This window comes from Ascidia mentula, chromosome 4 (genome assembly GCF_947561715.1).
Source record: "Ascidia mentula chromosome 4, kaAscMent1.1, whole genome shotgun sequence".
Lineage (NCBI taxonomy): Eukaryota > Metazoa > Chordata > Ascidiacea > Phlebobranchia > Ascidiidae > Ascidia > Ascidia mentula.
Genome location: NC_138569.1, coordinates 21,644,831 through 21,668,819, shown reverse-complemented (window position 1 = coordinate 21,668,819; position 23,989 = coordinate 21,644,831). Strand labels below are relative to the sequence as shown.

Sequence of the window (23,989 nt, the reverse complement as noted above, 5' to 3'; positions counted from 1 at the left end):
ACCAGCTACACTGATGAGACCTTTCAGGTCGAAACAGTGGCCATCTGTCTGCAGCTTATACACAATAATAATACAGGTTTTATCTTCTTCATTTAAAGTGAAACATTTTTGCTGCAAGTTATTTGGAAATTAAGATTTATAAATTTTGTTTGTAGCTAAAGAGAATAATATCTATACATTACAACGCAATTGTAAATTGAATCAACTTGTTAATTTAAGTTTTGAATTTTCACATAAATTTAACAGTAAACTTACATCTAATTTTTTTAATATTTTAAAGAAATATTCAAGGTGCAAAATACTTGGAGTTATTAAATTGAATATAGGAAAGCCAAAGCTGATAATCGTATTTAAGGTAATCACAGGAATTTTAACAAGTAATCATAACATGATTTTGTATCAGGCAAGGTATCTGACAAAAGCAAACCCCATCCAAAAGCATCACACATGAGATCTTAAACTCCATTCCCACAAACCACTCGGATTGAAGCGACAGAACTTTGCGCTTTTATCTCATTTTCGGTTGAGTTGCGCTGGAAAGTTGGAATGGCGGATAATCCTTTAAATTCGCGAGTCAAATGTCTGCTTTGCATCAACAGCCATTTTATTGCCTCGCGTTCCTTCACAAGTTTACATTATCTGTCGTGAGCACGGGGAGGTCGTGACTCCGCCAACTTCGTCGACTCATAGTGAAATTTTCTGTCAACATTTTGCCATGTTACGCATCGCTTAGAAATTTGGAGAACTTGTTCGTCCGCGATCCAAAAAGGGAAAATCGCGTCCCGTTTGTTATACAAATATTGTTATAAGTGGCAACCAACCATTTTTGGTATAGGACAACCGAAAAGGTGAAAAATATTTTTCAATAATTTAAGAAAATCAAACATAAAGGCGGAATTCTAGACTTGGCCAGGCAAAGGTTTTGTAAAACAACCATTCTGTGCTTTAAAACGATATTTTCAAGAACAACAACCAACAACTACTTCCCGAAACAACCGAAAAGGTTTGACAAGAAACACGAGACATGAAGTTTTGTAAACAGGAGAGCGCATCCGCTTCAACGCATGCGGACTTGAAGGTTTCATGACGAAAAGTTGGTTCGTTCGAACTGACAAGGGCTTGTAGATCGTTTTCCCCTCATGTTTTGCAGTGTGACCTAAAAGCTGTGCACGTTTTATAAAAATTGCATTTAAACGCACGTACTACATCACTCTTAATACTGGAATAACAAACTGTGATTTGGGATTGGTAAAAGTATTTTAAATTTGACGCAAAGAAACGGAACTGGAGTAACGCCATAAAGTGTGTAAAATACTTAATATATGCTTGAATGTAAATTATATCAAACACGACTTGCCAGCGACGCAAATCCTTACGACTCAAAACAGAACAAGCGGAGAACCACGAGCGACATGCGACTATGAACTTGGGACGAAGAGAAGTAAAATGGCGGAACACTCAGAGAAAGTGTGATTGGCGTCGCAATTAAATCCTTTCCTGTCTGAAACTCTAACAGGTTTGCGATGATTTCAAATTCCCACGCAAACAATAACCCACATTTTCTTCTCGATTGTAAACCTTCGGGTGCCGAAGTGTAAATTTGTCGGTGCTGATCTTTTGCAAACCAATACTGTACGTAACGAGATATATGACACTACTTAAAGCAATGACCTTTCATTTATTCTTCTCAGAAAAAGGTCCCAACGTTGTTAATGTTGGTTCATACTATTAATGCTATCCAATATGCTTCAAACAGAAGCAGTTACAAATGCATGCATTGCATTACCGCGATAGATGCTCAACCGATTGAAAAGCGGACAATCCACAAGCATTTCTTTCACAAGTATTCTGAGTCCCACAATATGAAGAATACTAACTGATGTCTTCCTAAATCAACAATTTGCACTTCTGCCATAGTAGTTTCACTCTTTTACGATTATCGCTGGCATATCCGACTGACATATAAAGTTAAGCACCTAAGACCACATGCACAAATCCCGCTCTCTCTCGCACGGTATTTAGCTTAATCCGAGGCAGCTGAGTATGCCACTCATCTCTTAAATTGTGCAAATCGCAGTACCGGCACGCTTCTGAATCGCCGTGGATTTTATGTGATACCGCCCGACTAGCAATTTTGAATCGTTTTTGTCTTCCATTCACTCCAACCACGCAAGACACACTTTATCGCATCGACCTCGGTCTACATTCTTAGCTGCTGTTGTTGTCAAGGGTGAGAATGTCTAAAGCATGGTGCTTGTCGCGGCGGAAAAAAGGCCTCAAGACGCCGCTTTGCCGATCACACCAACCTCGATGTCGCAACGACGATTTTACGATTTCCAACAACCCGATGACATAACCGACTTCACCATATCACCGTCCGTTACATTTGCACGGTTTACGGCAAGTTTTCAAAATTAACACAGGACGTAACATGACAGTTAAAATTTGCAAATCATTTGCAATATTCTATAATGCCACAACTTCACACAATCTGACTTTACTCTTAAACCCGCAAAATTTTTCGCACGGTTTTACAGCGCCGCATTTCTCCAAGAAAAAAACACATATTTCGTGCAAACAATCACAGCAAAATGTCTTCATATTTCCAACTACACATTTCAAACCAACCAATAATCACTGATAGCACGTTCTTAGCAATCCTTGACAATAACCTTCCCAGACACTAATCTACTGAAAGTACAGGAGTTACGAACAAGACATGAAGCGCTCAACGCCACAGGGGGTCGCGAGACGCGAGAGACAGTCGTTGTTCGAATTCACTCCTCCCTCGAACCGCGATATCTCGCTTTTTGACAACTCGATTATATCTTGCACGACGCGAAGTTAAAGAATTTCTTCGCAAACTGTGCTCAGTGGCGCAGTAATTAGGCAGGCCGCGTCGCGCTCGGGTTTGTTATGATAACTTGACTCTCGAACGATGACAGTCGTAATCGGTTGGTTGCATTCTGTTTCCAGTGAACGTTGTTTTAACAGCAAATTATTTCGACAGTTGTTGAAGCTCAGGTAATGGCATTGATGACGTTATATCGTAGGCTCCTGGTGGTTAGTTTTGTTTTTAATTCTCATGAAATTTCGACTTGTATATTTATTGCATTTGGTGCAACGGTTGCCACACAAATTCTTTTTGCTTGACGAAACTTTAAACAAGGCAAAATAAATGTAATGCATTTGCCACCATCATTATTCCCTAGCAGTAACATAAGGGACGCATTTCTGTACCCGTGCATTACAAAACATCAAAGCAATTATATCGATGCTCTTCCCACCTTTAAAATGAAGGTTGACGGGAAGCACGATTCAATGAAGTATTTTTCACACCTCACTGAGTCCTGATACCTTCGCAATACCTCTTATTCACAGCACGTGCTTGTGCAGCCATGCCTCTGACATTTGAATCGCTGCCAAACACCACGAAGTCTCTACGCTTCGTGCAGTAAAATTTACGTGAAAGAAAACGTGTCTTTGTTTCTGCTTCAGGCAAGATAGCCGAAAACGACAAGCTGATTTACAACTTATTACTCTAATGATACGCAATGAGATTTCAACTAAATATTGATCCATAAACTCTACGAAAGGCGGAACAACCTATTGTCAGTACACGTGTGAACCTTATGTCGCCGGCATGTTCCAGCAGGAGCAAAAAACTCAACAAGGAAAATTGTACCAAATAAGTTTATAGTGGAACATTGTGTAAAAAACAGACATTGAAGTTTACGAAAAAGTTGAAAGTTGTTTCAAGCGCCAAAGGATGAAAGTCGGCGCAACTGCCGTCGGGCGACGAAGTTTCGAACTTAACATTAGATCTCGATTAATGTTTACAGCGTTTAAGTAGTGCAGGGATAAAAGATGAAGCCCAGCGCCGCTCATCTGTTTTGACTCAAAAGCCGTAAGAATTCGCGTCTCGTCGGCGGCCGCGAGCCCTTAAAAGGAATAACTTTAGATCGGCGAGCGCTTGATCAATCGTCGCTCGGGTTGGCTCCGAATGTCGCTTGGCAAGAGATTGGTTACGGCCTCCGTCACGCTTCATTGCACAAGTGACGCATGTCGATGACGCCCTGAGGCCCAAAGTCGGGACCCGGTCCGGGTTTAGACGGATTAGGGGTGAAAGTATTTGCCAGAAACACGTTTTTTCCACCAACCCCCCTCATGTGCGACCCCGTTCTATGCCTGTATTGTGTTTCGCGTGTATCTCAACGCCACCCGTATTCGCCCACGTCGTATCTCATACCACCCCGGTCTCCTGAACCCACGGGGTCGCGGGCAGCGATTTTCGCGCCGACGCCGGCTCTAGACAAACAATTGGAGAGCTTCTGTTCGAGGTTAGTTTCGCATTTGACCCTCGAATCCTGGTGGAAGACGATGGGTTTTGCGACCTGTCAAAGTTCAGTCGCGGGGTTTGGGAAAAGGGAAGGTAGGGGGTAATCCATCGGGGTCCGCTGACAACCCAGGACCTAAGCTTTTCGCCCAAATCCCGAAACCTTTCCGCGCCACTTAAACGTGAGCTTGTTATTGTCAAATATTGTCCGCTCATTATTCTCATCAACTTTTTTGAGAGCTGCTGATATTTCTGACGATGTTTAACAAGATTTTAGCTGTGTTGATTTAAAAAAAAACATGATCAACAGAAGTGAATGTGACAAAGATACAATTTTTAACTTGTCTAATCTCACCCCCTTACATTCAACTCATGTGATAACACAGAAGCAGAAGGACCGTGAAGGTTTTTAACTTAACATGTTTGGATAGGAAGCATCTAACTTTGGTTGTGATCCCGGCTTTCCATAAAGACAAATGGCAAATACCAAAATGGTCGCCAAGTATTTACACGAGATCAAGGTTTACCCATTGAGAGAAGAACACACAAATCAATTTTCAATCAAGCCTGTTGAAATGCATTTTCATTTATCATTAGCGACATAGCGCCGTCGTGTTGTTCAACCTCTCACAAAACCCCTCCTGTCCCTAAGCGATGTATCGTCATTACAGACACCGTGGCTTCTACGTACTCATTGCCCTTGGGTAAAGGCTGGCCTCGGATGCATTCGGCCACAATACGTGACGACAACTGTTTTGCGACTCGGTGTCGCCGGACAGATTGCTCGCCCTCATCCGAAGTGCGATTTTGGCAGGTAGCCATGGCAACCTCGCCAGTGGGACGAGGCGACGAGTGATGCTGTCACTGTATTCGGTGTTCAACAACGCCTTACTTGCAACTTATACGTTTTCTATACGTGCAATCAAAAAGTAATGTGAAGCTTCAAAATTACGCAAATCATTTACAAAATAAACTAAACAGCAAATGCAAACAATAGGAAGGCTTCTGGCGTCATTTAAAGGTTTGCAAGAAATGTTTTTTTTTCAATTATTTTGTCGTGATTGTTCAACTTACATATGAGCGCACAAATGCGCAAGTTCGGAAAGGCAACGATCAAGACCTTTCGGAAAACCTTTACGCGATTTCCCGCGTGTGAAGCAGAGAGTCTCTCACACCGCCATGAACTTCATCCTCAATATTCCGCCCTCGTAATCAAATTACCAAAGTGTCGTTAGTGGGTTCGCTCCCATGGCGTTCCGCGCATTTGTAAGCGGCCTCTCGCTAACTTTCCAGTGTCGCTGAACATCACCTGTCTGGGGCGAGGGCGCCACCGTGCGGATCGGTCACCCCACCCCTCTGAGAGTTAGGACGAAACCCGTCGGGATTACAACTTGCCATCCGAAGTTCGACGTCGCGCAGATTTGCGCTAAAGAATGCGACAGAGTTGCTTAATGTGCCGACGTTTCGGTCAACCTAAGCCCTTTGATTCCCTTCAGAGAGATGGCGAAAATGCTTTGGGAAAGGACGCCGTGTGAATAGATTCGTGCTTATCCTCAGCGCAAAACAATGGCCAAGTGCGAATATCGATTCAGCGCTTCACCTCTATGTCCTGCATTTTAACAGCACAAGTTTAAACAGACATTTGCGAACTTATTTGCAAGCAAATTTTTGCCTCTGCATTTTGTCATGTACCGGAAGTCGTGGAAACAATTACATTCCGGTTGTATCATTTCAAACCAAATCGTCTTGTCGCAAACCCGCAGAATATCCAACAAACTTGTTATTATGGCAATCTTTTATGGCCGATGCGGTTTGTCTGTAATTTCTCCGTAATATACGTTACAACCACACTGCGTTTGCATGTTAAATTGTGGTGTTGGATGTGATTTACAGTTTTTGCAAGTTTGAAACTTACTTTGTGAAGGTTTTTTTAGCAACGAAATCTTTCGCTATTGATGGGAACTAGAATGGGAATTCGAGAATTCCTGGGGTTTTTTTAACAGTAATTTCAGGAGTGGCGCGTATATTTATGTCTGTTTGAGCCATGTTGTACAACCTGGGTTTTACCAATAATCCCGAAACTGTCAATCATCACTTCCACGCAGAAACCTTCAACATAACTTCGTGACCTTAAAAGTGGATCATCGCAGGGCGTTATTGGAAACAGCGATGACACTCAAGTTAGCTTATCACGACCTGGGACTTGTCGCTGCGGTCGCCACAAGTGCTATCACCCACCTCAAATCACACAAACGTTTTGCATAAGGATTCTTGGCCGCCCATCATGAGTGGCGTCCAAGTCGTCTGCGCAGTTTATGAGACAACCTTTTGCGCTTTTAATAACTCGCGAACGGCCGGCGAGCAACTTCTCCAAGCTTTTGCGGCTCAGTCAACAGCTATCTCAAGTTCGATTCGGAATTCTGATATTTTTTCTCAGTATATTTAAGCTCGTTATAAAATCTTACGTAAATCTTTTTCTTATTTTGAATATTTGTATGGGCGACAGTGCAATATTCCAACCATTGATTTGATATTCATCCGAATAAAAATTTGGCTGAAACCTCACGTTACCAACAATGTAAATTGGTTACACACATGCTGGTAATTATTATTTTAAATCATGGTCAATTAAATACACCCACTTACTTTCAACAAGCAAACACATTCAATCCAAGCGGCTAAAATTATTTGGCCCAGAGGCTAAAAAAGTTGCTTATAAGTTGGATCATGTTCGTCACCTTAGGTATCCAAAAAACAAGAATGTTTTGTCACGATCAACTTCCCGTAAACTGAATATGCTTTGCATGTAATGCTACTTATAACAGCACTTCACTGACTTTGGTCTAACCTGAAGGCATTCTGACTATATTCCCGTATAATTCATGCCCTATAATTTTGGAAACTGCGACTCTGGCAAAATCTGTCAAAAACTGAGATAATTGTGCAATGTAGCTGAGCGTACAACGGGGAAAAAGTCAAACGCACCCGATTTTGCAAAATGAACTCCCGTCCTCACACGTTTATACGTCGCTATTTCATTTCTTGTCACTCACTTGTGTAAATAAAGTCAAGACATGCGGCGGAGTCAAATGTTTATTGGACTATCGTTAACGTAACAGGATGGGAGTAAAACAATGAAAAAGCTTTTGGGATTCAGAATTATGCGTCACAAAAATACGGAAATATATTTTGTATAGATTTTCAGACAGCGCTAGAAGACGTAACGCCAAAAATTGTTCAAAAATCAAACGTTTTGAAATGATATCCAAAACGAATGTCCAAGGAGTTTTCGCAATGATGGAACAAAGACACTTCAACTAGCGAGGAAAGAAGCTTTGGAGAAGAACCGAAAAAAACATACTTGAGAACATCCGCACAGGAAAAGTACTTGCTGGTATTTTTCAGGAATACATATGATGGCATTCTGGTAATAAAAATGAAAATGGGGCGATTTTAGGCAACTGTAAAAGTATCAGGTTGGCTTTGTTAAGAAAAAAATGTTTTGCATTTATCATCACGGAAATAACAGTGATGGCATGGGCATGGTTTTCATTTTTTGTTTCACAATTTAAACAACATGGGCTATACAAAAAACAAACAAAAAAATTTAAATTTTTCTATTCGTATTAGCTAGAGTATGAGTGCATTGCATTGTAAGAAATGTGTATATTGCTTAAAACAAATTTGTAAAAGTATGAACTGAGAAAATCTTACTCCGTTACACCCCACAACAAAAACATTTGTTATGTTTGGACACGTAAAAGTATTAAATGTTGACAAAGTCACCTGGCGAATTCTAATGGTTGTGTGAAAGTAGTGGTAAATTTATCAGGGATTCGTTCAATCGTTTGACGCAAAGTAAGTTTTTCTCAATTTAATTAAATGCCAACTTGTCTTTTTTATTAAGAGTCTTACAAACCACCTTGTATTTAACAAAATCCGGATGTAAATATGTTTGTAACCACACAACTGAATCAAATATATGTTTAATGTTTGTAACCATGCGCACTCTCAAATACAAATTAACTGTTAAATATCTTTCCATTTTTAGGTTTGTTAAGCTGTTAACTACCAAGTAATTTAGTAAACCTTGCTTTCAACATGTTTTCCACCGCAACACGTTATGTTTTCACTTCTGGCAAGCAGTTTGTTAGAAACATCGCATACGATGCAACCCGCAAAAACATGAAAATAAGCACAGCAACAAAAGTAATCTGCCAGGGATTCACTGGAAAGCAGGGCACCTTTCACAGTAAGCAGGCAATAGCATATGGCACCAATCTTGTTGGTGGGGTTTCTCCAAAAAAAGCTGGTACCGAGCACTTGGGACTGCCTGTATTTGCTAATGTGAAAGAGGCACGTGAAGCAACAGATGCTCATGCCTCTGTCATATATGTCCCACCACCGTTTGCTGCTGAAGCCATTATGGAAGCTATTGATGCCGAAATACCTCTGGTGGTGTGCATTACTGAAGGAATTCCACAACAAGACATGGTGAAGGTGAAAACCCGCCTTCAAGGTCAGGACAAAACCAGGTTGATTGGACCCAACTGCCCCGGTATCATTATGCCCGGGGAATGCAAGATTGGAATTATGCCAGGCCATATTCATAAGCCAGGTAACATAGGAATCGTTTCCAGGTCTGGCACTCTTACTTACGAAGCTGTGCATCAAACCACTAATGTTGGACTTGGGCAGACTTTGTGTGTGGGAATTGGGGGAGACCCCTTCAACGGAACCAACTTTGTTGATTGTCTTGAAGTTTTCCTCAATGATTCTCAGACTGAAGGAATTCTTCTCATTGGTGAAATTGGTGGAGGCGCCGAAGAAAGAGCTGCTGCATATCTTGCAGAACACAATACAGGCCCCAGTGCTAAACCAGTGGTGTCTTTCATTGCGGGTTTAACTGCACCTCCTGGCAGGAGAATGGGACATGCTGGAGCAATCATAGCTGGTGGAAAAGGTGGAGCAGAGGACAAGATTGCGTCACTCCGCGAGGCAGGTGTAAATGTCACTTTATCCCCGGCAGAAATGGGAACCACGATGATTCAAGAATACACCAAGTTTTACGGGGGAAGAAAACAAAGCCAGTAGAGTTACAGCTTTTGTTGCACCAACATTTAAATTCTACCAAAACCTAAGCAAGTTCATGTGGTTTTCTGTTACGATTGTTTGTAAACTTTACGTCAAAGAGTTATTGTTTCTATGTCTTTGTGCCATCTGTTAAGCGGTGAGTGTAAAATTAAAATGGTGATAATTTCAAAATATTTTCAGTGAGTTGTACTACTCTTGCTTTAAGTTTCGTGTTTGCTTGTCATTTAAAAAGAAATGCCTCATTGTACAAGTTCACAACTACCAACTTGCATATCAAATTTTCATTTGTATTGTCAAGGATGTGTTAAAAAACAGTAGTAAGAATGTCAGCATTTGCAAATTGTTGCAATGTCATCTTCTGCAAGTAGCAAGTCTGTCAATAGTTTTGTTCCTCCTAAGCTAAAGGATTTTATTTTCACTGAAAAGTTGGGAAGTGGGACGTATGCAACTGTGTACAAGGCCTATAAAAAGGTAAAACTTCTACATATGTTGATCTGTGAACCAATAATACTTTGTTTCTAACAACTGTTTGTAAACTGTTGAAAAAAATGTTGAATTTTTGCAAATGATGCTAGTTTTTAATTCTGTTTTTAGTCAAGTGACAACCGTGAAGTCCTCGCAATAAAATGTGTTAAAAAGTCCAGTTTAAATCGAAGTTCGACTGAGAATCTTCTTGTTGAGATTGAAATACTGAAACAGATCAAGCATGAGCACATTGTGCAGCTCATTGATTTTCAGGTAAACTTAAATGGTCGTGAGTTGACATCATGGTGAGCGTACCTGGTTTTGTTTAATACTTGGCATTTGCAAAGCTTGCTAATAATGTCTTTCTGTATTGGTACCAAACCATGTTGTGCATAATTTTGACAGTGGGATGATACGTACATTTACTTGATAATGGAATATTGTGGTGGTGGGGACTTGTCAATGTTTATTCAAGCCAGAAGATTACTACCAGAACACATTGTCAAAAGGTTTCTTCAACAACTTGGTAAGTATGGCACAACAGTATGTCTGCCAGCATGATAAGTTTAAACAGTTGTACAATTCCCTATAATCTGCTTAAGATCCAATATCTCTAACAAGCAACCATATGTTACGCAATATTGTTTACAGCTTCTGCACTTCAATTACTTTATTCTCACAACATATCACACATGGACTTAAAGCCTCAGAATATCTTGCTTTCATCTTATGAGCACCCAGTCCTTAAAATTGCAGGTTCTGTAAATGCTTGTACCTTGTTTGTATAGAAAATAACACATAACTATATGTATATACTATTGTTCACATCCTTGTTGGTATATATTTTACTGTGTTTGTTAGTTTAACAGTTTTACAAACCTAATAATAACACATTTTTGTCTTAAACTTTGTTTAATTTAAAATTCTGTACAATTACATATAGGCACATTTATCTAATAAACAAATGCCATAAAAATAAATTTGATTGTTTATAGATTTTGGGTTTGCGCAATACGTTGAAACATCCAACGATTTTTCAATCAGAGGTTCTCCACTGTACATGGCACCTGAGATGATTTTGCAACATCATTATGATGTGAAGGTTTGTCTTTTCAACTACGTTTAAACCTTTGTGCGATGCTGGCACATTGTTGTTACCTCACCATGTTAACTTTTTCGTCAGGTTGATTTGTGGTCGGTTGGCGTCATTTTGTATGAAGCCCTGTTTGGACGAGCTCCATTTGCTTCAAAGTCATTCGATGAACTTGAACAGAAAATTAAAAGTGACCAACCCATTGAAGTAGGAACTGAATGACTGTATTGTAAGCTAGACTCATAAAATATAGACGGTCTATCAAGACAAAATGAAGAGCTAAAATCTGGGCTTTTGAATGTTCCATCCTTCAATTAAACTTCCAATTTTGTTTTTTTCTTGAAACTAAATCCGTATCAGTCTGTGTAAATTTACCTTACAAGCTTGGTACAGTGTTAAATGAGATTTGAATGCTCACCAGACTCCTGCATCGCCCACTGTTTCAACACACTGCCATGATCTTCTCATAAGGTTGTTGCAAAGAAATCCACAAGAACGAATTTCATTTGAGGAGTTTTTTTTGCACCCGTTTGTTGACTTGGAACACAAACCATCCGCTGAATGTCTTCCTAAAGCTGTAAGTTCTTGAATACTTCATAATTTGCTCAAATAATTAATAATATAATAAAAAATGCACACTCATATTTTTGAGATATTGTTGTTTTAATTATTAGTATATTGTTGTTTGATTTTACAAATAATTGATCTGTCTTAATGTCACTGATTATGCTTTCTTTGTTTTAGACACAGCTTTTAATGCATGCAGTTGATGAAGACAGAGGTGGAAACGTGAAAGAAGCCATTAAATTATATTCCCAAGCTGTCCAATACCTTGTTCCTGCAATATATTGTGAGTATTACGCAGGTGTTTGTAATGGCTTACAGTTTAAAATCCAACTTGAGCTCTTGCAACTGATGTGAAGAGTCGTAACTATAGTGAATTTCCAGGTCACGTATATATTATTTACCCTAATGCGTGACCACCACATCACGAGTACATTTTATTCTCTTTCAGACGAACCCGAGAAGCAGAAAAAAGATATGTTGAGGAATAAGGTCGGTGATTTTGTTGTGTGTTGCTTTTTGGGTCTAAAAACTGACATTTATGCTGTGCGTATTCCTAGTTGTTTGCGAATGAAAGGCTTTTTTCAATGCATTGCAGGTAAAAGAATATTGCAGTCGCGCTGAAACGTTAAAAGAGCAAAGCAAACCGAAGAAGCCGAACACAGAAGCATCAGCCAAAGAAAGATTGTGTAAGAACCAATTCTCACATATATTAATTGCACAGCCTGAAGCAGTTTTTCCGTGCGAAATTTTCTACAAACGATTTGAAATAGAAACAACGTTGATGTGGGAATGACAAACTCTCTGTGTTGCACGGTGTTGACTCCAGTAACTGTGTGGTCATATTGCTAAAATCAACGCATTTTTTTTGCATGTTAAATAACAAGCGAACTAGACTGCGAAAAACCAGCCGATCGTTCAGTTGTCTTAGTTGTTTGTAGCACACCTCTCGTCCATACAACTATAGAATTATCAACTGTTTCGAAGCTTCGACTTTTATATTCAAGCTGGTAAATCATCAACCCCCTTTTTTACGTTCAGTTGAATTATCACGAGACGACCCAGACTTAATTCACGCTCTCCAATTGCTGTTCGATGGACGCGCCAAGGTAATGACGCGTTGTTTGTTCGTCAATAGAGACGTAACAATTCTTGCATTGTTTATTTCGTTGTTTTACTTATTTTTCTTTGTTTTTTTCTTTTGAACTTATTTTCAAGGATTCGAATATAGATAACCGCCAGATGGCAGCAATGAGATATGTAATAGTCCCAGCAAGTCTGGGTTTTTAAAATAACTTGATTTTTGTTCAGGAAGAAGAGGAGCTTTTCACCGAAGCACTGGATCTCTACACCAGGGCATTAGGTGAACTCATACCTATATTAGAAGGTAAAAACCCGAACGTTTTATGTAACCGTGATGTATCGCACACGACTTTGTGTAATAAATATTCAAGTAAGAACGTCGTCACTTAAACATTTCTTCTCGTGCAGGCGAACAACCTTCAACACGGAAGGAGCTTCTCCACGATCAAATACAGACTCACTTACACCGTGCGGAGTCGATTCGTCATTACATAAGTGTGAGTATTCGAAAGTATTCAACACAAAAGAGAATTATCGCTGCAATACGGTTCATCTGGCAATAATTCTTATTATATCAACGTTTCGGCCACCCATGCAGCAGCCTTCATCTGGATGTCGACATGATAAAATTATTGCCAGAAGAGCCGTATTGTAACAATAAAACATGCCTGGCAGCATCAGTAGTGTTTACAAAAGAGTATGCGCCATATGTTTAACCACTGCTTTCCAAGTTGGTTTTGTGATTACTGATTGTTACGTTTCAATGCCCACTTGTTTATCTCAATGTTCTTTTGCATCTTCCAGGTCACCGAAGTTCAAGTAAAGAAAGATGAAACATTTCCAACAACCGCAACCAGCAAGACTGGTAGCAACACTGTCACGATAGACGAACAAAATACACGTAAGTTGGTCACTCTTCATTTGACGCTTTGTCCTTTCCGGAGAAATATCGCAAACACAACGTGTGCGTTCGACCACTTCCTCGGGCGCTGAGCGTGGGTACTCAGCATAATGCCCAATGTCGCTGCCGTCAAACCAATTAAACAAGTCGTACTGCGATTCAACTATTTTTTGAGATATTTTTATCCCAAGAAAAGAATTTTTTTCACATGTAGGCAATTTACCTAATGCTTGGCTGCACTTGAACATTGAGGACAGTCGAATGTGTGGTCGCTAGACGGCGTGGCAGAGTCAGTGCAGAAGTAGATTGCCGCGATCTTTATTTCAAGCATTTTCAACGCTTGGTTTGCGAGCCAAGCAACGGGATTCGTATTTAGTAATCCCGATGGATAAACACTTCTCAGGTGCGAGTGCATCTAAACCTCCCGGTTTATTGAGTCGACCACCCGTCCTCTAATAACACGTATTTGTATGAAACAAATACAATCATCCTTCCCCACAGATAGCGAATCCCGTGTATTTAATTTCTTTGAACACCACAGTTGTTGAAACCCATATTCTGTCTACTTTAGTTAAACGGAAGTTGGTGTTGTCAAAATATCATGTAATTAGAAATGATAAATTGGAATGTTACTCGCATGTTTGGCCTGTAGGTTGGTGGCATTGGGATTAAGTATTTTAAATGTTCGATTCGCGTCCCCTACCTGTTTATGTTTAAATGTTATTTCTTTGAAGGCAGAGAAACACTTGCAAATTGTTTTGAGGAGGAGGAAATTGTGTATGCTGTATTTTGAAAACTGCGGGTTGACATAGGCTGAAACCTCAGCGAGATATTGAGATATTGAGTATATTTACCCATTGTATTGGTCCATGTAATCCGTCGTACATTTAAGCATCTAATAACTGTCGTTTGGCTTCTCGAGAGGGGTTGAATAAATAAAACTTGTTCATTGTACGTGTTTGACTACTTGTGGGATTGTAAGGTGACAATGAATCCGTTTGATTTGGTTATGTAGCACACGTTTATGTTTCCACGTAGATAAGCCCACAAAAGAGGATAATTGAGTCAAAATTTTTGTATTCTTGTGCTATTATATTCTTGGTCAAACATTCCTCATAATAGGTTTGGTTATCATGTGTATGTTTAGTGGGCAAACTCGGTTCGGTTGCAGCAGATTGTTGTTGTTTGCAGTTGATCGTGACAAATAACACTTTGCATTATGAAGTTGTAACACGAAAGCTTGTCTATACGAGTGGTGGAAACAAACTACATAAAATAAAATTTACAAACACTCACATCGTTTTGTGGCGAATGCGAACAAACAACTGATGACTGTTTAAGCGATTAAACAGTATCGACTTTTATTCGCATTTCCCTTTGTGTTTAAATCATTTGATTGTGGACCATGCTTTCTTCCGATTAAAAGCAGCATTTAAATTATTACTTACAATCCAGTGAAATTCTGGTTTGGAAAAGCAGTGAAACGGCCGCAAGATGTGAGAATAGTAGTAATAGAAACAGTATATGAGCCATAAATATCGTATCGTACCGAAATTGCGCAGTATCGACGATGCAGATCTATAACAAACATTATCGAAGTTGTGCTCGAATTACGGTTTGAGAGATAATAGCGCGCGGTAGGTTTTCAATTCCTTAAATAACTTTCATACCGGAACGTTTTTGAACAAGTTCACATCGAAATGTTAAAGTTTACGCAACTGGAGCGAGATGTTCGCACGAACGTGACTATCGTGTTTGCACAAGTAATTCCACTTTCACTCCAGCCATCCACACAACCAACTTGTTGCTACATCCAACCCAATCGCACGAATTTCGTGCCCATGATTGTTGTGTAGAATTATTAGAAATTCTATTGCTTACGTTTTATTATAAGGGGCGTTTTTGGAGGTTGGAAAATACGTTCTGCTTGACCGCACACGCTGCAACAATTGTTAACCGCATGTAATGTTGATACATTAATTGCAACCTTAAGTTTTGACTTCGCCCTCCAATGTCTGTTTGCATTTCGATAATAAGGGGGGTGTGGGCCTAATAGTTGATCCCCCGTAAGCAGATTATAACCCCGAGTCTCTAAAAATACTTTTTGCGGGAGATGGAACCTGAAATATCGGCGTAACCTTAAGCAGAGATAGCGGTTGGGGTTGGGTGTTATATTAGCCGCTCATAGGTTACGCCCTGTTGTTGTATCAAAACTTGCTTAAGAATGCCACGTGTTATCTGTGCTTTGGTGTGCAAGATATTACCTGACTTTGGGCGTGTTGCTTACGGTTGTTTGACGTCCATTTAAGGTCATGGTTTTGAATATTTCCCGTCGTTTTTATTTGCTGGCTAAAGTTAGATCTCTTAATATTTCATTAAAAAAAAATGTATTTCCTTGGTTGCTTTATGAATTTTTTTTTTAAATTTAACGGCAATATGTAAGGAGACAATTACAATTAGCACAGATTGTTCGCTAATTCTGCCTCAACGATTAAACAGCTGATAAGTGCAAGAAATATGGTTGCAATTTTTGTCGTAATTTGAATTTTGTTTCCGTGAACAGCGACGTGTCAGTGCTGTCTACACGTGACTTATGACCGCGCTTGTTTTTACGCCTCTGGGTCGAGTGGAACTTCGTGTTTGCCCTCTTAAATTATCCCAATCTCAGACCCCCAGGAATCGTGAATTCCCGCCACCCCTAACATGGCTAAATTCCCAATTCGGGCACGAGGTCCACTGTCCCGTGCTGTTCTTATGCGACAAACCGGGACCAGCAGGAGCAGAGCAATCTGGGTGGCTGCCGATGTCAAGATAGCGTATCCTACAATCAGCATTCCATTGAGGTACCACGCGTAAGGCTACACCCTGCCGCACAGGCTAAATTACACCACCACGTACTGACATGCTCCGGAACACGGCGTGTTGAATGATAGCACTTGACCGACGTGTACCTCCGCCTTGCTCCATGCAAAGAATAACACGAGTCTGTTGGATTGATTGACGCCCAAGGGTTGCATGCAAGTTATTTTTCGAGTCAAGTGTTTGGTCACAAACTCGGCGCGTGATTGTCATCGGATATCGAGGTTTACAAAAATGTTTTGATAGCTTTGTGTTGATGGTTTGTTTCTAACACCTGTTCCCTGCATTCTTTGAGGCTCTCGTGTCATAAATGCTAATGGTGAAATAGGGCAAGCGTGAATCTGTGGGTTTTCAGAGGTTTCAATGAGAATTCTATCAATTTTGCAAGTTGCATTGTGTTTTTCACACTTTCGTTCCTCTTTAACCATTTGCTGGTCGAATAAAGTGATTAAAATCACTATGAGAACGACTGCGCAACGTGAAAAAAACTAGAATTCGGTTCTCAGACCTTTTTGTGCAACCAAGCAATATTTTGTGGGTTTAGCCTCTTGCGTTGAAACCACGCAACCCTTCACGCTGGCATAGAAGCGACTAGCCTTGTGTTTGCGTCTCACTTGGAGGAAATTAAATGTCTCCCATCACATCCTCTGCATGTTTTGCGACAAGACACCCCGAATGTCGCATCACGAAACCCTTGAGACGATAGCGGATGTTGAAGATCTTCACCGAAGATAAATTGATACACGGCAAGTCTCCCATGAAAACGTGTGACTCGAACAAAAAAATGGGAAGAATATTTTTCTGAGCGCTAATTTGCTTTTTCAATCATTTTCCGCGAAACTCGTTGTTCTGTATCATGGCGCGAGCATGAAGTTCAACAATTCTCACAGAAATTTTTCCCAAGCCCGGAAGCCTTAACTAAACGTCCCCCCCATTCCAACGGCCCTCTCTAAGCGTCGCCGTGACAACGAGCACGTGGGTTATTCTTGTAATTGGATTTAAGCGACATTGAATGTTAGCGGAGCGGGGCAAGAAGCCGTGGAATCGCTTAACGCCGGCTTGCCATCCACGTGTGGGGTCTTCTTACTTCATTTCCGACTTCGGTTTAGGAAATTTCAACTCGCATTGGTGGCTCGTACATTTGTCCGGGAAACCCCCTCGTGACGTTGGGACGTGCCTTGTCGCGGCTTCGCCGGCATGAGTTGGATTGGGGGGAGCGGAAAGAGAGGGATCTTATACGGGATCATATGCCGTGTCGCATATATCGTGCAAGCTGATACCTTGAGTTTCGCGGGACGTCAACGCGTTTGACTCCATCTGCGGCTTGTTACGGAATTCCAGGGTTTTTGAAAAATCTGTAGAACAAAATTTAACGCAAGAAGATTACAGTTTAACTCATCAGAGAGTTTGTGTTACTTCTGACCGAAAATCGTTTGAATTTAAAATATCAAGGTATTTTGTATCGATTAAAAATGCAGTCAGTCATCTGCTTTTTAAATTCTTTTATGTCATTTGGCCCGGGCGGAGATTCGAAACTCAGATAACCCCTCAGATAATAATAACACTGAAGTATCGACGAATTGAACAATCTTCCCACAGCGGATGTGTTTTGGAACATTCCTTATTTTGTACGACGATGGTTATGGTCGGAATATCGGTTCCAGGGAAACGCCACCTTGTGATCCGGAAGGTTTGCAAGGCCCTGACATAAAGTTATAAGTTTGTACGTGGAAACTGTACGTTGGATGAATTTTGCAATACATAGAATATAGCTGTAAATATCACCTTTGACCCAAACACAAATTTTAAAACAAAATGAACATGTCTTTTTGTCATCAAATCCGTTTTTATAACTCCCGCAAAATGCCACGCGACAACTCTTGCCGAAAAATGTATAATATTCCCATTCAGCCCTTTCCACCACCTGTTCTTCAGCCCGTTCCACGATATTGTCACATAACAAAGACGCAACAGACGCTTGAATGTTTTAGGCAAAACACAATTAAAAGCGATCCAATGCTGTCACACGTGTTACGTCACAATGCATATCAACTGTGACGTGGAATTTGAACCCGATCGTAGATAAGGTCGTTTATTGTTAAATGCAAAAGTCGTTCCATGATCTTAAACATCTCTTAAACCCAAGGAGCGGAATGTATTACAACCACCCCCGAAAAACGCAATGCAAACTGGTAGCTGCTGCTTGAATAACACACAATAAAACTTCTGGGCGTTTTGTGTCGCTTCACTAAAGGTTGTCTTCCCGCAGGTTTGGGATAATTTGTGTCGCGAGAATAAACGAACAGTAAGAGGCAAAATGGTCAATTATATGCACAGCTGTTCGGCAAGCCAGCCATGTTTACATTAAACACGCGTCACCGCTTCATTTGTAGCCGTTCGTTTGTGTTCGCAATGCTTCATGAACACATCACGTGATTTGTCTGATTCAGATTGGGAACCTGGGAGGTTGGCGGCTACCCAGGGAACACAAAAGTACGTTTGCCCCTCGGAAAAACATATCGCACACCTGAGTATTACGTTTGTGGCGTAATTGATTTGAAGAAATCACATCAAGCCGCAGTGCGACAATAGGACCGCCTTGGTTTAGCCACATTGCCGAGCCATTTGAGTCAAGTAGTTTATAATAACGTTTCTTAACCGGATCACTGGTATACCCAAGGCTGAATGAAAAGTTTGTTTGTTCATCTCTATTTTCAAACATCGGCCATCGTCGGGCTGGCAATAATACCATCATTAATTCGGAAATTTGTTCGTGTTTTTTTTGACAATTTGCAGTCTTTGACATGTGCTGAAAAATGCCGCGCATTTTTTGTTTGATTTGGATTTTTTTGTTTGTTAAAAATGACGTGGTTGGTTGGTAAATCTCCAGGATTATATGGAGCTGACCTGACTGACGTCACAAATCATAGATATGCAGGAAATAGTGACCCTGTGTGCAAGAACATTCACGTTATTTTCCACAGTAAGTTATTCAAGCCACCGGCTAATTGGCCTTGAGTGACAAGATAAACAATAACATCAACGCCTATAAACTGACACTTGATATTAAGTACTGGCTTTTATCAAGTGCTGGCGGTTGAAAAACGATTGTGTTTAAGTGGGATAGACCTCAGAAAACGTTTATAATATCTGTGATGTAATTGGGCTTTTGATAGATTGAATGACTCACGTCGTGGTAATGCACAAGTTTTTTTGTGAACCGTGTGAAAGCGGTTACGTCCACTATTGTCTGAGTGCTGGCGTTTGACCGCTTTCCAATTATTTGTGGTAAAAACCAAACAAGCGGTCGGTGAAATATGTTTATGCGATGGAATTTGAACGCCACGTTGCTTTGATCGTGCTAAGTGTTGTATTGTAGTTACCTTCGCTGGTGTGGATCATACCATGGATCATATTGCGGTTGATGTTGATTAAGTTGTTGTAATTGTCTCATCACACTTCCAACGTTGACTCTTGAGCTAATGTGTCGTAAATACGAGAAGACGCTATGTCAAAATGGTTCACACCAGACATTTTTCCATGATTGTATCATGCAAAAAAATACTGAAAAAAAAAACTTAGTGCGAGATACTTGAAGCTTATCATCTTAAATATAAATGACTAAGCTGAGAATCTGCTCATTCGCATATATGATTGTTTCGAAATGCAAATGTTACAAGTAAACTGTGTTCATCATCAGTTAGGCTTCCAAATGACAATGCATTAGTAGATTAGTGGCCTACCATGCTCAACAGATTCCTAACTTTGGACATTTATATTTACTCAAAGAAAGGTGTTTCGATCCTGACAATCAACTGAACACAGAAACATTGTAGCGAAGAAAACATTTCCTTGTTTTGTGAGGAGTCAACAATGCACGAACACACAAACATCAGACAATCCATCCCCGGATCAACATAAGCTTTAACTCGACCTGTGTGGCCGCTCTTTCCCGAAATATTACTTCGTCCAACGCTCTTATGGTGACCCCGTGTGACCTTGTTGTCGCTTGGTGAAGGTCATCACGTGGTCCTTGTTGTTGTCTGCAATCCGCAGCATTGTTGTGTTGTACACACGAGGTGCGTCGATTGATCGATGAAACGTGGATGAAATCGCGCGGAAATTCCTGTTTAAATTCGTCTTGATTCGAATGGGATAATCTGCGTGTTGGATCACCCACACCAGAAACTTGTTCCATTCTCAATCTGTTTCGTCGTAAATGACTCGCGATGACATTGATCCACATTGTTGGCGGTATTTTCTTAATTCCTGATGTCTTGTGTTAGACCACCGTGCGGGAAAGACAACAGGTCGAATAAGCCAGCATGGCGTGTCAATATTGATTTCTAAATTGTCTGCATTAATTCAGACACATAAAGAAATGTTGTTGCATTAAAATTGAGGTCTTGAAATATAGGGAATCGTTAGTAAACAAACCGACAACTTGTATGTGGGAGTTTTGCTATTGTCACAAGTGCTTTGTCATATAAACCCTACCATACATATCTTACATCTTAAAAAGACATTTAAAGTAGGCCTAGACCAAAGCGATTCTGAGGCAAATCGACGATGCCTGAAAATCGATAATCCCAAGGCTTTTGTTGAAACCCACGTCATTTTACGGGTCACAAACATTGTTTCATATTATTGTATTTCTTTGATGATTTCAATCTCTTAATTCTCGCTTCATTGCCACAGTGTTTAGTTTCGTTCCTACAGCTACAAAATTGACGTCATAATAACACAAATTATGACGTCATTGCTTGTCAGGGCGACTCGCAGGGACCTCCCGTGTCGTCGGTGACCCCTGAAGCGACCCCGGTTTAACTTTCACTGGGCGGTCGAACCCTTTGATGTGGAAGTCGTCTGTGACGCCCTGTTAGAATCCGCTAATCGGTGTTTGAAAATCGCTTGATGCTTTAAAGACTCGTCATGCTTTCATGCACCTCGTCTCCCCGGGTCAGTTCTTCTTTTGTTTTCGAACCGCTCGTTGCATTCGAAAGTCCCTTGCCACGTATGTCACATGCTTACGAGCTGCACGTTTCCTGCTTGTCATGTATGTGACACGTGGCGATTACCGTTGCCACGATCGCACATTTGTGGCATATACCGACCACTATTTCCATAATACCACATTCGTAACACGTGTAAACTACTGTTGTCATGCTAAGACGTCGGTGACACGTGTCAATTACTGTTGCCATAGTGACACGTTTGTAACACTGGTAGGCAACTGTTGTCATGGTGACATTTATTACAGGTAGCTCTGCCTTGAGTTTCTTTTATAGTTTAAAAAAGAACGCATAATTTAGCATTTCGATTTTGTCCAATACTAACCCATAGGCCCTACGTTCGCAGGGCATTTTGTAAAACGTATGAAAGTCTGCAGTAATTCCCCGGCTTGTGAGACAAGAAGTTGAACTGGCCGCACACGTAGAAGTCCTTCCTTCCCACGAGTAACCCCTGTTGTTGTGTACACTGTCACTAATCGACCCCGGCATGTTTTGAGGCCAGCTAAGTAAAAACTTCTAACGCAGGATTACCGGCATCTTTCCTAATTAACTGTTTGTCGTCGATACATACAGAAACCACTCGGTCGCCTGCACACTCTTGTTTGCGAGCACTAAGTCCCCAAACGATCCCGACATACTCACCTCTGGGCGTGGAGTCGGTTAAAGGCTTGTAGCGGGAGTTTCTAATTGCTGTAAATAACTTTGAAAGCTGTCATGTGCTTTGTGCAGATGGTTGAGAGTTTGTTGACAAATTCGCGAACCCTCGGGTGCGTTGTATCGCCTGCAAACAATCAGCAATAACTCAAGTCGGTTTGTTTTTCAGGTTGTTCGCTACAGTAGCTGCTAACGTGTTCCAAGTGAGAATGAGACCACACCCAGGGCCGGCTCATCAACATTGATATAGAGGTGCCTGTGTTGTTTTTTGGCTTAAGCCAAATGCTTTTCTCGTATTTTGGTCTACCAATTACTCTCCGTGGAGGTCACACCGGTTCGCGCGTGCTTGCTGAGTATTGGTGCTGCACAAACATCAGCAAAACATACGGGGAAATTTAGCCGCGTTCTTCACAATCAATACGCGTTATACAAAAACAATTCTTGGTTTCTTTCTTAATCTAACTGATGTGTTTTGTTAATGGTGTTCTTACTTCTTAAATCCATACTGACCAGATATAACCAGAGAATGTAGTTTAACAAACCTAATATTTTGCGAATATTATGTTATTCAATTTTAGTCTTTAGTCGCAGTAAGATTATATTAAAGTTTTTGCCGCATGCAGCGGTTGTGAACTTGGGCCACAATGCAAGTGCACTTGTCTGAAATCTTACTTTCCCATCCTATTGACCCCAGTTGGAGATTTTCACACTTTTACTTGTACGTTGAAATACACATGGTAATAATTTATCTGACACATGTCGTAACATTAAATTACACCACTCTTATGACGTCACGACCAACGTGACGCAAGACTGGCATTGATGCGTGACGTCATGTGCCGTCCATCTTGCTTAGTCATAGTAAATGAAGATAGATTGAGCGTGAAGCAAAACAACGATTAGTACATTTAAAATTTTACATTCATGGGTCACAAAGCGCATTGTTTACGCATGACGCGTGACGTAAGTTCTTGGCAATGTTCCGTGTATGATTTCTATTACGTTTGTATTTGCTTATTTCTATATTGTGTACAAGTTCGTTTGGTGTTAGAGATTATCTTTAATTGTCCGCTGGCGGAATTATGCAAAGCGAGCATTAAATTGAAAACTGCTGCAATATTGTTTGAATATTGTAGTTTTTGCATGTACGGTTCCGAGTATGGTGTATATAACTAACGTCGTTGTGGCTACAGTGCAAACTTATATGTGGAGAGGTACACGTACGTAACATTTTTTTGCATTATAAAATTTTAATAACTTGGTTTCATGTTACACATACCACGAATCACAGTATTCAAGTTAAATGCGACCGAAACTTGTTTTATATTTTCGCGTATTTGTGTTCCCTTCTCAGTTTGGAAAACGATTATGAAGTCATGTATGGTTTGTGACGTCAAATAAAGTACAACAGTATTTATAGTTGTTTCAAAATTTGGAACGGGATATAATGGAGTAGTGGCACAGTTTTGTTTCCACAAGTCAGTTGAAGGTTTAAAAAATCAGCTAATGTCAATCATACCACGCCGGGATTCGAACCCTCATTATCCAGCACTGTCCAACAGACCACTTGGCATAATGGCGAAGTCGATGTTACTTTCCACCTTTTAAATAGGAATGAATATGATGACAAGTTTGGCACCTAACGAATCGGTGCGATCAGTCGAAGCAATACGCACAACAGCCCAAGAATGCATAATTTATAAAAACATACATTGTGCTGCCAAACACATGTTTGATTCTACAATATGAGGCAGATTACGTTATGCCGTTCAACAACCAATTAAAACCAACATTTTCCTTGCGTTCAATTATTTTCATTCATGACAAACAAACGATAAAACTATAAATGAATTGACTTCAATGACTGTTTCCATTAAATGCTAACTCTTAAAAAAACGCAGGTGTTTCTGCCCACCTACAAAGGTGCA

General features: G+C 40.4%; 2 protein-coding genes across 3 annotated transcripts; both read left to right on the top strand.

The window, feature by feature from the left end:
* The first annotated feature begins 8,391 nt into the window (after positions 1-8,391).
* LOC145898971 (succinate--CoA ligase [ADP/GDP-forming] subunit alpha, mitochondrial-like) lies at positions 8,392-9,728 on the top strand. The gene has a single exon (XM_082987669.1). The coding sequence runs from the start codon at positions 8,438-8,440 to the stop codon at positions 9,428-9,430; it is 993 nt and encodes a 330-aa protein (XP_082843795.1). The 5' UTR covers positions 8,392-8,437; the 3' UTR covers positions 9,431-9,728.
* A 42-nt stretch (positions 9,729-9,770) lies between these two features.
* On the top strand, positions 9,771-23,469 carry LOC145898961 (serine/threonine-protein kinase ULK3-like). 2 transcript variants are annotated; one of them, XM_082987659.1, is made up of 15 exons: positions 9,771-9,901; positions 10,025-10,168; positions 10,301-10,421; positions 10,547-10,651; positions 10,891-10,997; positions 11,079-11,195; positions 11,410-11,565; positions 11,733-11,838; positions 12,004-12,044; positions 12,151-12,241; positions 12,594-12,661; positions 12,864-12,939; positions 13,044-13,132; positions 13,440-13,536; positions 22,231-23,469. In XM_082987659.1, the coding sequence occupies exons 1-15, from the start codon at positions 9,779-9,781 to the stop codon at positions 22,245-22,247; spliced, it is 1,458 nt and encodes a 485-aa protein (XP_082843785.1). In that variant the 5' UTR covers positions 9,771-9,778; the 3' UTR covers positions 22,248-23,469. The 2 variants fall into 2 exon arrangements, with proteins under 2 accessions (XP_082843785.1, XP_082843784.1); XM_082987658.1 differs by lacking the exon at positions 22,231-23,469 and adding an exon at positions 14,271-14,437.
* The last annotated feature ends 520 nt before the right edge of the window (positions 23,470-23,989 follow it).